Here is a 15,691-nt window from a genome sequence, read left to right as displayed (position 1 = left end):
CAGTCCAACACATCTGGAGCGCCCCAGGTTGAGGAAGGCTGTACTAAATACTAATTACTGAGGGACAAAAAAGAAGAAGACAGGGGTGATATGATCACCTCCATGTCCTACTGGGACGTCTGCCTAGTTACCCACTTCCGGAAGCAGGATACTGGGTTGGTTGAGTTTCTTGGTCTGATCCAGGAGGGAATCGGGGAAGACGGAGGCTTCCGGGTGTGGCCCGGGCGAGCAGCCATGAATCCGGAGAAGGCTTTTCTGGCAGGCAGGAGGGTGCGTGTCCGTCTGTGCGCGTGATGAATTGAAATGGCCGCCCCATTCACCCGGATGGGCATGGACGTCCTACGAAAAGCCACGTTGCTGGGCCACAAGGACCGGAGCAATGTCGCGAGGCAGACACAGAGCGGCGTGGAAGCCACAGTGTGCGTTTGGGGGCAGGCCATCATAATAAAGACACGGCATTTGCATTTGCACGGGGAGACATGCTACAAATCCAAACTGTCTGGGGAACTTTGCGGGTCCAAATTTCAGGCGGAGCGAAATTTGGGAGGGGTGGAACACCCAGGGCAAGCGAGCCAGAAATGCGGCGTTGTGTGTGCGTGCGGGTCAATGGGGTCCGCTATGGCCTTCCAGAGGGTGGACACCAGATGGACAAACCATGCAGAGAAAGTGCGGACATTCGAGAAAGAGAGGCAGCGGCGAGACACACATGAACTTACTTCTGGGCTCTGCAAGGGCGGGGAGGGGGCAAAACAGAGACAAAACAACAACAGAGGTTTAAGTAACACCAGCGAGGGGGACCCGTAGCCAGACAAGACACCAAAGCGGCCTTCTCCACTTCCCAACGCCCACGGATTCCCTCCTCCCTCAACAGACACACACACACACACACACACACCGGCACAATCCACAGACTCTGGCCAGAGAGGGTGGCCCCAATCCAAAGTGCACTGGGGGAGAATAGACAACTCAACAACACGCAAGTTGCCTTGGGCATGTAGGAGTCGAAAACCTCTCTCAGTGCTGGGTGTGCACTGTACGATGGCAGCGGTCCGATTCTGACAAAGGAGGAATTTGGCACTCCAAAATGTATAAGGCTTTTTAACCAATAGAGCAGAGCCAGAGAGAAAGGCCAGACCATGAGGAAGGAGCAGAAAGAAGCAGCCTGAAGAAGCCTACGTGCAGCCTAGGGTAAAAGAACTTGCATTTTCGAAATGTTTATTTTCTTTTAATGCCTCTTGTATCATATTGTTATTTGGTTGTTTTAATTCACTAGTAAACAGTTGTGCTAAGCCACATGTGTCTGCATCCCAGGCTTACAAGGAAGGTGGGACTCTTAAGGAGGCAGAAATCCTTAAGGAGTTCGCTCAGGGGGTGCAGGTCCTAGGAAAGAACCCTGAAACCAGCATATTGTAGCTTAAATTTCTTCCTGCCAGTCGCTCAGTCTCCAGAGAGGCATTTAGACCTTTCAGAAGGGAGGAGAAAACTTCGAGGAAATTGGGAAACAAGTGATCAGAGGTTGGTGCATGAGGGCCGGATTGGAACCGCCAGACAGCAGGATTTGGCCTCCAGGCTCCAGGATTTGTATAGGGCAAAGACTGAGACTCAGGATAGGTACTGACCCAAATGGACCCCTTTGCGGGGAAAGGTACACTGGGGAAGGATGCTGCTTTTCATAGGCAGTGTGGTGTAGTGGTTAGAGTGCTAGAGCAGGATGTGGGGGAAGGCCCTTATGCCGTTCACTCCCTCTCGGCTTAACCTACCTCGCAGGGTCCTCCAGCGTGTAAAGGATACAGAACCCTGAGCTGCCCAGTCAAAGGGGCCGATTTATTATTATTATTATTATTATTATTATTATTATTATTATTATTATTATTATATCCCGCCCTTTTTCCTCCAAGGAACCCCAAGTTGGCGTACATACTTCTCCTCCTCTCCATTTTGTCTTCACAACAACAGCCCTGTGAGGTGGGTTGGGCTGAGAGTCTGTGACTGGCCCAAAGTCACCCAGTGGGTTTCCATGGCCAAGTGGGGACTCGAACCCGGATCTCCCGACTCCCAGTCCGACACTTCAACCACTACACCACACTCTCCTGTGTGGGAACATCAGCCCCTGCTCCACTTGGACTGTCCCCCACCCCACCCCACTCCCTGGAAAGGACCGTAGCTGCCCAGGAAAGGACATCCCTGTTTCACTCAGCCGTCAACTCAGAACCATGAGGACTAGAATCTCGTTTTATTTTTTAGGAGAAGGGCAATAAGTCGTCCAGCTGAGCCCGTGCTTTGCATCCAGAAGGCCGCAGGACCAATTCCCAGGTAGGGCAAGAAAGACCCCGCCCCACCCGAAACCCCGGAGGTTCACTGTCAATCGGAGCCCACAATACTGAGCTTCATGGACCGGTGGTCCAGTTTGGAATAACCCCAGGGCCGGTGCTACCATAGAGGCCACTCAGGCGGCCGCCTAGAACGCCAAGGTAAGGGCGCCGCCGAACGCCACACCCGGAAGCCGCTCTCCCACAGCGGCTCTGAGAGGGCGGCTTCCGGGTGCTCCATTCTGAAGCCGTCCGCCCGCCCCAGCATCCTGGCTTTGCTTCGGCTGGGTGCCAACCCAGCCAAAGCGAAGCCACACACACACTCCACTCCAGCATCCTGGCTTCGCTTCGGCTGGGCGGGCGAGATGGCGCCCCGCGCCCAGGTATGCTGGGTCAGGGTGGGTGGGTGAAAGCAGCCTGGCCCCAGCCCTGGATAACCCCCCACCCCCATCTCTCGGTCGTGCTCACGCATGACCACACGGCCGTCCTCAGCAGCCACCCCTGTCCACGCAAGCCAGAGCAGACCCGTACGACCACCCCACGGATCCACCCCGCACCCTCTAGGAAGCAATGGATTTTGCAAGGTTCAAGTGGCAGGGATCTAGCAGGGAAGGATCCCAGCCCCACGGATTTCAGGAAGGGACCCCGGAGAGGCCTGAGGGACGGAGCAGCGTGAAGGGGAGGCGGGGGGGGGGAGGCCAGGGGCGGAAAGCGGCAGGCACTGGGTCGTTTTGAAGCAGGTAAACATGTTGGACTTACTGATGGATGGCTTGGAGGAACTTACGCTGGTGTTTCCGCACTTTGGCACAGTCGATCTTCTTCACCAGCTTGGTGTGCTTGTAAATGAGCCACGTTTCCCTGAGTACGTTGGCTGCAGAATTTTTCACCTGGGGGAAACACAGGGGTGGAGGAGGAGGCGGATTAAAAACAGAGGACGGAGAGCAACAAGAAAGGAGGAACGACACACCTTCCTGGCTAACTGCTCACGTAGAGGAGGCGAACCTGCAATCCATAGGGGTGTGTAAGGGGTGTGCCGGGTGTGCCCAGGCACACCCTAATGTCTCAACCAATAAGCGTCTTCTCAATCCAACCCTCACCTGCAACGGCCCTCCCAGTCAGGCAAGTTGAACCCATAGCAGAGCATCAGTGTCCACAGTGTTTAATAAATAAATGAATACAAAAAAATCTCCTTTATGATTGAGTATTCAATCAACGTTCGCCATTAAAAATAATTCCCTGGGTGCATGCCCGAATGAAACGTGCCCCGCGCGCCTGTGCTGCAATCCTGAGAGGCTCTGGGGGGTGGGGGAGGGGCTAAAATTTCAACAGGGGCAAAAGGGGTGGAGCAAACGGGGTGGGGACATAAATGCCCCAAATACCAGCTGATTTTAGCAAGACACTTTCGCTGCAGCCTTTAAAAGAGGCCTTTGAAGCAGGATGTGGGGAAAACTGCACAAAAGGACAGGGGGAGAGGGGGAGGGGCCAGGTTCGGGCTCCCCCTCTGGGGTATCCCCATTTCCCCCCCCATTCTGCAAAGTTGCAAGGCTTCTCCTACGTCTTAGTTACAGGCAGGAAGCGCTGTAAGCTAAAACAGGCTGGTAGATCATTTGGCGTTTTTGGCTCCGCCCCTGAAACACATTCAGCCCCGCCCACCCCTGAAACGCGGCCCCAGAGAGCGCCTCTGAAATTGAATCCGGCCCTCGGCCTGAAAGAGGTTCAGCACCCCTGTGTGAAGGAAATAAATGCGAAGAAATAGCTGCCAGAATCAATTCCGTTCCCCATCTGCCACGTTCTGTGTGCCGGGCCGAGGATTGCAGCCTTCGGGGTTTTCAAAACGATCTCCTACCAGGGGAGGAATCTTGTCTGCGCACCAAGGCACCCGTCCTCGCAACCCAGCTGTCTCGATTTGGACAGGACCATTGAGGCCATGTAGTCAAACCCTTGCTCAGCGCAGGAACCCAGTTCTAAAGCCTCTACGCAGGGCCGGTGCTCCCATAGAGGCCAGTCAGGCGGCCACCTAGAGCGCCAAGCTAAGAGGGGCGCCGAACGCCGCACCCAGAAGTCGCCCTCCCACTCCCAGAGCCTCTCTGGCCGAGCGAGGTTAGCTTCCGGGTGCACCGTTCCGAAGCCGCCCTTCCGCCCCACACCAAAAACCCAAGCCGGGACACTGGGTGGTGGTGGTGGGCGGTCAGACGGCTCCACATTCTGACTTCCGGTGTGCACTGGACGTCAGAATGTGGAGCCGTCTGACCGTCCCTCCCCCAGCGTCCCATCTTGGCTTCAGCTGGGCCCGCCCAGCCAAAGCCAAGCTGGGACGCTGCCGGGGGGGGGGGCAAATGGACGGCTCCACGTTCTGACTTCCGGCGCGTGCCGGACGTCAGAATGGAGCCGTCTGACCGCCCCTCCCCCAGCATCCAAGCTTGGCTTCAGCTGGGCCCGCCCAGCCAAAGCCAAGCTGGGACGCTGGGTGTGTGTGTGAACGAACGGCTCCACGTTCTGGCGTCCGGGCACGCCAGACATCAGAACGTGGAGCCGCCCGCCCGCCTGCCCCACCGCAACGGCCCGCCCAGCCGAAGCCAAACCAGGACGTCTTCACGCGAGGGAAAGGTAACGCCTGTCTCGCCTACCTGGGATGGGGTGGGGGTACGGTAGGGTGGGGGTGGGGGGTGAACGTAGCTCACCTTGCCTAGGGCGCAAAAAAGCCTGGCACCGGCCCTGCCTCTACGACAGACAGCTGCCTGGTTTCTGCTCGGATCCCTCCAGGGATGGAGAGCCCACCTCCTCCCTAGGCAGCCGGATCCATTTCCTGACTGCTCGGACCCTTAGGGCGTCTTCCCTAATGTCCCACCGAAATCTGCCTTCCTGTAACTTCAGTCGTCCTATAGTCTTGGACGACGTAGAACCGATCGTGGCTTTCTTTGGAGTGTGACCCCTTTAGGGACTTGGAAAGTCTGATCTTCTCCCCTTCAGCCTTCTCTTCCCACGGCCAAACAGACCAAGTTCCTTCCTCTTACTTCATGGGGCTTTAGTTCCTCCCCTTTCTGAACTCATCCCCCTTCCGAAACTGCAGTGTCCAGAACCGGACGCAACATATGACCACCACAAAATAATAGAGTGGAACGATAATTTCCTATGATTTAGAAACTGCAAATTAAAATTGCATCTTCCTTTTTTTGCAGGGTGGGGGGTGCAGTAGTCAAGGGACTCTCCTTCTCTTACCCGCTTTGAGAGCTGCGTATCCATCATGAAGTTATGGACGTGCTTCTCAGCTTTGGTGAGTTCAAGTTTTCGGGCCACGACGGCGACTACTAAGGCTGTACACCCGGCGCCCTGCCACACAAAGAAGAGGGCCGTGATCAGGGGCGGGGGTGGGGGGTGTTCGAGGATGGGAAAGCCGGATCTGTCCTGCGATGCGCCGGCCGGAGTCTACCTTGAGGGGCTTACAGAGGGGGCTTTTATTGTGCAATTGCCATTGTCCCGTTCGTGGCATTTTGAGGAGGGGGTCTCAGCCAGGGAAAAGGTGGGCCATATTAGAAAGGAAGGAAGGAAGGAAGGAAGGAAGGAAGGAAGGAAGGAAGGAAGGAAGGACGGACGGATACTGGAGAATGTGGTGGGTAGGCTGCAGTTTCAGACCTAAAACCTGCAATTTCCTAGGCTTAATATGATGCAAAATACATTGACGGTGGTAGAGTCTTGAGCTGGTAGAAAGGACTGTACCATTTTCCAGAGGACTGCTCAGCTTTCCTGAATGTTCCCTTATGTGGTATAATGCAACACACACACACTAAACGCACACACACACACACAACACCCCCATTTTTTGTAAAAAAAAGTCCTTGCATAGAGAAAGCTAGAACATCAGGGAGAAAATTGCCAGAAGGCAAGGACGGAGTCTGTGCAAGCAGCAGAATTGAACGGAGTGGGCCATTGCAGGCGCGAGCTGGACGGATAACAGTTCTGAATGTTTTCCTCCTGTTCATTTATTTCTTTGTTTCTTTACAAACACAGCGAGGGAGACACCTTGCAACAAGAAAGTCAGGGTGTTAGGGGGGAAAGTCTTTGTCCTGCTATGCTAGGTTTCTGAAGTTAATCAACAGGGAATGCTGCTATTTACTGTTGGTGTGTGTGTGTGTGTGTGTGTTGAGAGTTAATGTGGGTTCTAGGCCAAAGCACTTCAAAATGCCCACCCTGGTATAGACAGAGATGGATCATAGAATTATAGAATAGCAGAGTCGGAAGGGGCCTACAAGGCCATTGAGTCCAACCCCCTGCTCAATGCAGGAATCCACCCTAAAGCATCCCTCACAGATGGTTGTCCAGCTGCCTCTTGAAGGCCTCCAGTGTGGGAGAGCCCACCACCTCCCTAGGTAACTGGGTCCATTGTCGTGCTGCTCTAACAGTCAGGAAGTTTTTCCTGATGTCCAGCCGGAATCTGGCTTCTTGTAACTTGAGCCCTTTATTCTCTGGGAGGATGGAGAAGAGATCCTGGCCCTCCTCTGTGTGACAACCTTTCAAGTATTTGAAGAGTGCTATCATGTCTCCCCTCAATCTTCTCTTCTCCAGGCTAAACATGCCCAGTTCTTTCAGTCTCTCTTCATAGGGCTTTGTTTCCAGACCCCTGATCATCCTGGTTGCCCTCCTCTGAACACGCTCCAGCTTGTCTGCGCCCTCCTTGAAGTGTGGAGCCCAGAACTGGACGCAATACTCCAGATGAGGCCTAACCAGGGCCGAATAGAGAGGAACCAGGACCTCACGCGATTTGGAAGCTGTCCCACACTAGGTGCCTGCACTATAGAAGTTCTCTAGGGGGGGCGTGGCTACAGAGACTGTTACAATGAATGTCTGCCTGCCTAGTTTTACCATTATGTCCCCGGGGCCTTACCATAATCCCAGTGAGCAAGCAGACTCCTTTCCCGCAGTAGGTGTGTGGGACCATGTCCCCATAGCCGATGGAGAGAAACGTGATGGAAATGAGCCACATCGCTCCCAGGAAATTGCTGGTTACGTCCTGCTTGTCGTGGTACCTGCACCGAAAGAGTCAGGAGAAATAAAGGGTCTCCATCAAAACCTACGTGGCTTCCCCACCCCCCACTCCACTCCGCCTTGGCCCCACGACACAAAATCGGACGGGACACAGGTGTCAGGAGGACACCACCCACCCCGCCACAAACGTCAAATCTTCATCCAGCGCCAGTTGCCACTCAGGACGGAGCTGAGCTGCGTGAGACAGGCCACGAATTTAAGCACCGCCAGAGAGCCGGGACACTTTAACCTGCCACCGTCATGTGTATATTTTAAGGGATCGCCTCGTTGCCAGGAATTGCAAAGGCGTAAACGCTGATTACTTGGTAGCCAATTCCACTTTCTGGAATGAAACGTCTATCCTGGCTGAAGATGGCTTTTTAAAAAATAAAAATAAAAAATCAGTTTACGGATCCATGAAATGGACTCAGTTCCTTGCGGCAATACCCAAATGTGTACATCAATTCTAAAATGTCAAAACACAACCCAAAAAATGCTTCGACATTTTGTTCCATCCCTGTGGCAACCTGCAGCAACTGAAGGGCATTTCAAACAAACAAATCCAGAGCAGTGGTTGCACAGACGGGCGGTCTGGAGACTCAAGCAAACTTCAACGGACTGTTCCTCCCCCCCACAGACAAAAAACCCAGCCTTTCTCAAACTGGGATCCTCTGGATGCATCGGACTACCTTACCCAGCATGTTGGAGTGTGTATTCCAATACATCTCAAGAGATGCAGGTTGGGAAAGGCCGTATCCAAATGAATTTCAAAGCCGTAACACTGAAGGGTTTTGCGCTTTCTTTTTAAAGGCCAAGATCTCTCTCTCTCTCTCTCTCTTTCTGTTTTTGCAAACAGTTCTGCAATCCAGACTTTCTAATCTTGCTTCTAGTCTGAACATGGTTTGTGGAACTCCGAAATGGTGTGCATTGACATGGAAGGAGGTCATGCTGCACTCCGGGAGTCTTACTCCTGAGTAAGTGAGCATAATGCTGCAGCTTCACCCGTTTCACTTACCGAGGACAAGGTAGCTGAAAGACCCCCTCCTCCCATCTGAAACTTGCCCGTGGACTAAGAAGGTGACTCACCCATAAGTTTTGGCAATGCCCAATAGTCACCTCCTTTGCGGAAGAGGCCATAATATGGATAAACGTTGTATTGGAACACTCTTTAATACTGAATGTCGTGCAAGCCCTCCTTAACTATTTACTGGTTTCTCACAAGTTAACGTACGGTCAGCACAAATGGATTTTTCCAGCCCTCCTGACAACCAAAAGACTTATATTACAACGTTGGAAGGATAAACGTTCACTTCCCATAAGGCAATGGATTGGGGACTTCATGTTATCAATATCTGAACAGGTGGTGTATAGGCACCATTTGCGAGTGGATAAATATTTGGATACTTAGTCTGCCTTTCTAGAAACTTACACATAATCTCCCCCGCTTTTTTAAAATAATGTGGTACGTAATGGAATATTGCTATTATTATGCATGTAATTTCTTTTTCTTTTTTTCTTTTCATGATTTGTTTTGCTTTGTTAAAAGCACAATAATAAGAAGAAAAAAGTTTAATAGTAAAAAGTGAATTAATAATAAAAAGGTTTTAAGGCTGATACTTGGACATACTTTTGCTCTTGGCTTTACCCACTATTGGAATGTGGCACAGAGAGCGTCCCCAGAATTAGATTTGGCTAAAAGAGGTTCAACAACCCTGCCCTAAACCTATTTTCTGGCTAGGTTCCGGCCAGGACCCAGCGCTTGAATGTGTCAGAGGCGGAGCGATGAGGAACAGGCGTGAAACTGACACCCTTCCAAATCCGGGCTGCCTCTTCAGAAGCCGGCTTCAACGATCCTTTTTGGCCCTCCCCAAAAACAGACAAGACAGGAGCAAAGCCGTGTGAGCGTGTAGGAATAAGTCCCCTTCGGAATATGAATCAGCTTTCAAAGGCATCGGAGAATGTCAACAAACCGTCACATTTAAAAAAAGGAGAAGGTTTGCCATGTAATGTTGCTCAAACACACAGCAAATTAGCGCTAATGCGAGATGAGGGGAGTTATAAGAGCCCAGGGATTTATTCGTTTTTCTGCCAACGGCCTCCGGAGGTGTGACAGAAGCTGCATTTCACACCAGGAGTGTTACTTTAAAACGATGGAGGAGGGAGGCAGAATTCCCGGTGAGATCCAATTCTATCTGGGTGCTGAGGGACAGCAGCCATTCATGAGTTGGATCCTGACCCACAGCGTCCCCAAATCTTCTCCGGAGACCCTCCACAGCAGTTTTTGGGTGCACACATGGGCCCCATGGAGAAGAACAGGAGGTTAAGAGGGGTGAGCTTGGCAGGTACCAGACACAGGGCCTTTTCGGTGGAGGGCTCACAGCTTTGGAACACCAGGGGAAATGCTCCGGGCTCCGTTACGGCTGGTTTTTAAGAACACTTTGTTTTTACTGCAGTCTGCCTTCGGTTTATTTGCGCCGGGCTCTTACAAGAAACTTTTGGTGCTGGTGATTTTAAACTAAGGTTTCCAATGGATGCTTTTATTGTAATAATTGTGTGCGTGTGTGTGTGTGTGTGTGAGACGTGTTTTAAACCTTTTAAGTAAGCCACCTTGTGAGGACAGTGCGTCCTGTCAGATGGATTATTTTTTAAAAAAGCTTTGAATAAATGCATTTCATTATTATTACTAAAAACAGCAATAATAACAATAATAAGAGCAACATGTTTTAATTGGCCATTTAGGGTTCTACTCTCAATAGTTTTACTTACTGATTGAATTGGTTTGCTCTTTCTTATTTCACTCTGCGTTTATGTATATGTATTTCATTTCTCCACTTATTTCATTTCTATACCACCCAATAGCCGAAGCTCTCTGGATGTTGGCAAGAATTAAAACCACAAGTTAAACAAAAATTAAAACTGCAAATTATGTATAAATGTGCGTAAGTTATATTCAACTTTTAAAAACAGCTTTACTGTTCAGGATGTTATTAGCAATGCGGTTAGCTGCTTCAGTGTGCTACGTGTCAGTTTTCCCGGAGGTGGTGTCAACCAGATGTTTTTAGACTCCAACCTCCATAAGCCTCAGCCAGTGTGAGCCATGGTCAGGAATGCTGGGAGTTGTATTCCAAAGTGCCCGATTAAAAACGGAAATCAATAGTAATTCATTCGTTGCAGCGTGTGCCTATGGCTGTTTACTCTTGAGTAAAAAGGAACTTACTTTCTAGTAAGAGTGCATGGCGACTCGGAAAAAAATCCTATGCACACCTACGTGGAAGAGGATGAGGAAACGGTGCAAATGGAGGGTCATACCCAAAATTGCGTGAGAGAGAGAGAGAGAGAGAAAGAGAGAAATTTCATCTCTTCATAGCGGTTTGGGTCGAGTTGGCAGCTCACACAACCCAAAAGCGATGGAGAAGGAGGTCTCCGGACGCAGCGTTCCCCTACTTGGTGCCTAAATGGACCTGTTTGGGCTGGCTGGGGATAATGGGAAATGTGTAGCCCCCAACATCTGGAAGGCCCCAGGTAGAGGAAGCATGAGCTGTTTCTTAGCCTTAACTGGCACCCTGAGACCCTACGTGGTTTCATGTCTTCAGCAAACCCCTTCAGTGTGAATCTTTGCAGCCGAAAAAACATCACAAAGAAAAGGAGAGGAGTCGTGAAGGACCCCAAAAAGAAAGGGGGGGAGAGAGAGAGAGAGAGGGAGGGAGGGAGGGAGGGGTTGCCGATTTGGGAAGATGCACCCGAACTCTGTGGAGAAGGTGCGTTGGGGGGGGGGCGCATGCAGTGAAGGCAAGGGAGCAGGCAGAAGATTAAGAAAACGAATCGACCCCATGGGAGAAACAACCCAAGCCGAAAAGGAGCGGAGAGGCCCGGAGAAGCCAGACGACACCAAGCAACACAACAGGAGGAATTTAGGACTGCTGCTTTTGCCCCCACACCCACCCGCACCAGCTTGAGTCAAGAACAGGCCCATAACCCCTCTCCCCACCCGCACTTCCGTCCCTCCCACGACAGACCCAGTGCAAAACAGAGGCCTGCCATGCCCAGACAGGTGTGCAGGTGCACGTGGGGGTCGAACCTTTGAAAGTCTGGCTCGGAACCTCAGGTGAGGATGGGCGGAGGCGGAGGGGCTGCAGTGGGGCGCGTGAACAACGTCTGGGCCTGCCTTACATTAGGGGGCTACCAAGGGGTCAGGCAAGCCAGTCCCCTCCTGGTGTTTTGGAGCACAACTCCCATGATCCCCGACCATTGACCATGCTGGCTGGGGCAGATGGGAACGGTAGTCCAAAACAACTCAAGCTTCCTCACGCCAAGGGTTCATTTATCACTGATATACGCCCAAAATGCAAAAGGATTTCAGCCGCATGGCCTGTGTATTTTAGGACCCACACCTTAAAAATCCCTCCTCTTGTCTCGTAATTCGACAAAATTAAGCAAACACCCACCCATCTCTGCATTATGTAGCCTTGATTCCAAATAAAACTGGGTTTTTACTTCTTTGTGGGGGGGGGGAAGCAATGAGAGAAATGGGGGAAATGTTGCAAATGGTCCAAAAATAAATAAAGACGAAATGTCCAGAGCAGCCCATTTCAAAATCTGGCCTCTCCCTGGTTCCTCGTCATGCACCAGGCGGAGCCCAAATTTGGGAGATGTGGAAAAGCCAAGGGCAGCCTTTCCCAGCATTGTTGGCTGGGGGCACTGGGATTTGTAGTCCCAACACATGTAAGTTAACTATTCACAGGGTAATTTCAACAGAAAGGAAGAAAAGTAAAGAGGCGAACTGTTGTTAAGGAAACAAGGTGAATCCCGGGAGTGTATCTTTAAGGGGATTGTTGGAGATACCTTTTTGTGGGGACACAATTGACGGCCCTGGTGTTGGGGCACAACTCCAGAACCCCAATGGGCCGTATAGTCTATAGCCAGAATCAGGGATGCTGGGAAAATCTGCAGTGGAATCAAACGAATTCGGACCTCTATGAATCCCACCTACTGATTCCGCAGGAGACCAGCTTTGCCTGAGTAGCATGAATTCTGCAGATATTAGGGCCTTTTTTCTTCTTCTTCTTCTTGTTAAACTTTCCAGAATTTCAACCGAATTTAATCGTAGAAAAATACATAGAACACCGGCCGAAAATGCTTATAATTTTCCCCACAGGCTAAAGCATGAAAATGTGAATTTGGTGAGGGCATTTTGCACATTTTGGGAGGCAATAACTCAGACCATCCACCCTTGACTTGGATGGGCTGGGGAAGCAGGGTGACCCTATGGAAAGGAGGACCGGGCTCCTGTATCTTTAACAGGAGAAAGGGGAATTTCAGCAGGTGTCCTTTGTAGGTGTGTAGGCCTTCTTCATCACAACTGCTAAAGCTGCAGGAGCCCTTCCCTCTTTTGTATCAGATCACGCTAGTATAGCTCCTGCAGCTTTAACGGCTTCCCAGGCCCGTGAGGCCTCAGAGGCGCACAGCCGATCTGCCGTTCAGAATACAGACCGTTCTGGGCGGAATAAGCCATTTTGTGAGGGCGCCCGCAACAACGCTCTCTCAAAATCCCACATGGGCTCAGCCACCCAGGAGAGCTCAGGAGAGTTGGAATGGATTGGCGTGGAAGCGAAACGGAGGGGCGTGAAGTGAGGATGAGGATGAAAATGATACAGGCGTGGATGGAGAGGTTCCTTCTACAAGCTCGATCAGCCTTCTTCAACCTGGTACCGTCTGGATGTTTGGGACTTCAGCTCCCAGCGTTCCTTCCTGACCGTTGGCCAGGCATGCTGGGAGTTGGAGGCGTCTGGAGGGCACCAGATTGGCGAAGGCCAAAGTTTTCAAAGTTCACCAAAGCCCCGGGGTTTTCTCCCTCCCGCTGAAACCCGCAAGCGGCAGCTCATCTTAAATTCTAATCCGGCCTCAGCCTCCGTGCAGGGACGGTTTTCTACTCGGCTGCTACCAAACGGGACTCACAGTTTATCCCTATGAGAAGCACAGCGGACAGAGAAGAAGGAAAACAACAACAGCACGTTATTGAGCAGTTCAAGGCCGGAGGAAACACAGCGACAAAAAGTAAAGCGAGACCGACGATGAAGACACACACCGGCCACACAGAGACGCGGGGGAATCCGGCAGCCCCCCCGGGCGCTGATGCAGCCGAGGGCGAGGGACCACGCTCCTTCATGGTGCAGCAAACATCTGCTCTCAGATCGGGACGGGAACACATTGGGTATGTTTCGGTGTGCCAGATTGGTTCGGGTTCACCATCCTACGGAGAGTTGCCAGGCCTGAACTGGTTGTTCTAGGCGGAGAGATGTCCCATCCCGCACGGATGGGGGGGAAATGGACCCCTTCCAAAGTCCTTCTAGGGGCTCAATTTGGGAGACCAAGAATCCAGGCAAGAGGGAGATATTTGTAGACAGTTCCCCTAGCGGACCCTGTAGCCAGATTTTGAAAAGGGATATTTAGGGGGAAGGGAGCCTTAAGTCAGTGGAGGGTCCCAGATTCAATCTCCAACATCTCTAGCTAGGGCTGGATGAAAAGACCTTCACCTGGAACTCTGGTCAATTAATTATGAACAACCATCCTTAGATGGACCAAGGATTTGACTCAATAGAAGGCTGTTTCCAATGGTCTTGATTCAGAACCATGAGGACTGGAAACTTAGTTTACTTTTAGGGAAAAGCCCATTGCTTTTGATGTTTGCAGCTTGAACCCCCAGCAGTGTAGGGTTGTGAAAGACCCCTTTCTGAGACCGCTCCCCCTGCCAAGCCCTGGAGACTGTCAGTGTAGTCCGGAGGCAGGGAACCTGTCACTGGACTCCAACACACATCACTCCTGATCCAAGGCTGTGCTGGCTGGGGGCTGATGGGAGTTGGAGTCCAATGACACCCCTAGGATAGGCAACACCAAGCCAGGTGGGACCAAGGTGGCAACATAGCCTAATTCCACTTCTGCTGTTTGGATTGTTCTGTTCTTGCAGATAGGGTTGTGGTGAGTAATCCCAATTGATCCGGGATTAGGAACCACCTTGCTGCAGAGGAAAGGATACCACGTCAATGCAGCCTTCCCCAATCCAGTGCTCTACAGATGTTTCAGACTGCAAATCCTACCATCCCCAGCTAGCATGGGAATGATGGGAGTTGTAGGCAGGCACACCCAGAAGAGCCCTGCATGAAGGTTGCTACGTATTGTACTGAATTCTTCTAAATATATTTTTAAATTTATTATTACATTGATAATGTTCCTTTTTTTCCCCTCTTGCAAGGAGTCCAAGGAAGCTCATGTGGTCCCGGTCCTCCTCCTCCTCTCCATTTTAATATCACAACAACCTTGTGAGGTAGGTTGCTAGGCTGAGATATACTGACTGGAACAAACGGCATCAAAGGGACTGGATGGTTGAGCCCTAGAACCCGGGTCTCATGGGTTGGTCCCAGTCCAAAAGTCTAACCACTACTCCACACTGTCTCTTGTATTACGTTGTCGTCATCCCCCGCCCTGTTTTTAACTGTTTGTATGGCATTTAAATCTTTTAAGTGTTGAATTAAAAATGTAATAAATAAATAAATGGCTTTTTGGTTTAGAAAAAAGGAGACAACTTAGGGGGAAAGAAAGTTTACGAAATAATGTGGAGAAAGAGAAATGGATCCCTCTTTCTCTCTCTCTCTCTCTCTCATAATCTTAGAACTCATTGTCAAATCAATGAATGAGCCAAAATGAGTTGGAAGGAGCCTGGTTTCTCTTCAGCTGCACCACGGGTGCTGAGGACCCCAAGGACCACCAGTCAACGACACCCACTGCCCTCCTCGCCGGGAGACAAAACGGCGGGGCCTACCTCTCGCACACGCGCACCGTCCAGGCCGCGATGATCCAGGAGGAGATACTGAAGACCAGCAGGACAGTCCCAGGACAAATGGTCATGAGGGTCTTCATGACAAAGCGGGTGTTGAAGTTGATCTTGTTGAGGGCCCCGATGCTACGGGAGGAGGCATCCGTGAACAGCTTGCTGTGCAGGAGCATGACCCGCCCGATTAGGTAGAGCCGGAGGAACATTGGGATGGAGAGGATGATGTCCACGTCCGTGTTGGCTTCCGAGGTGGCGTAGGTGAAGGCCAGGCGGGTCGTCCAGGTGAAGAAGTACTGTCCTGGAATGGGGTGGATGGCGCAGACCACCAGCTCCAGGGTGATGAAGAAAATCCGCTCGTATGTCATGGCGATGCGCCAGTCGTCGGCACCGTTGTCCACCATGAAGAGCTGCGTGGGGAACGGAGGGGGGGTGTTATTACAACGGGGATGAGGGTTATTACAACGGGAGAAGAGGGGTTATTGCAACGGGGGATGGCGGTTATTACAATATGCCACCCAATGCGAAGGAGAGG

At 51.4% G+C, this 15,691-nt stretch overlaps 1 protein-coding gene across 1 annotated transcript in view; it reads right to left on the bottom strand.

The window, feature by feature from the left end:
- Window positions 1-15,691, bottom strand: part of LOC134413087 (BRISC and BRCA1-A complex member 1-like) — a 165,024-nt gene that overhangs the window by 128,616 nt on the left and 20,717 nt on the right. Inside the window, exons 4-7 of the mRNA XM_063147159.1 lie at window positions 15,148-15,566; window positions 7,192-7,333; window positions 5,529-5,639; window positions 3,069-3,196 (exon numbers count right to left, since the gene is read on the bottom strand). Coding sequence (XP_063003229.1) covers window positions 3,069-3,196; window positions 5,529-5,639; window positions 7,192-7,333; window positions 15,148-15,566 — 800 coding nt within the window. The remainder of the gene's footprint in view (window positions 1-3,068; window positions 3,197-5,528; window positions 5,640-7,191; window positions 7,334-15,147; window positions 15,567-15,691) is intronic.

The sequence above is a fragment of the Elgaria multicarinata genome, chromosome 23 (genome assembly GCF_023053635.1).
Source record: "Elgaria multicarinata webbii isolate HBS135686 ecotype San Diego chromosome 23, rElgMul1.1.pri, whole genome shotgun sequence".
Lineage (NCBI taxonomy): Eukaryota > Metazoa > Chordata > Lepidosauria > Squamata > Anguidae > Elgaria > Elgaria multicarinata.
Note: the sequence above shows the minus strand (reverse complement) of the source record. Positions and strands in the feature narration are given on the sequence as shown.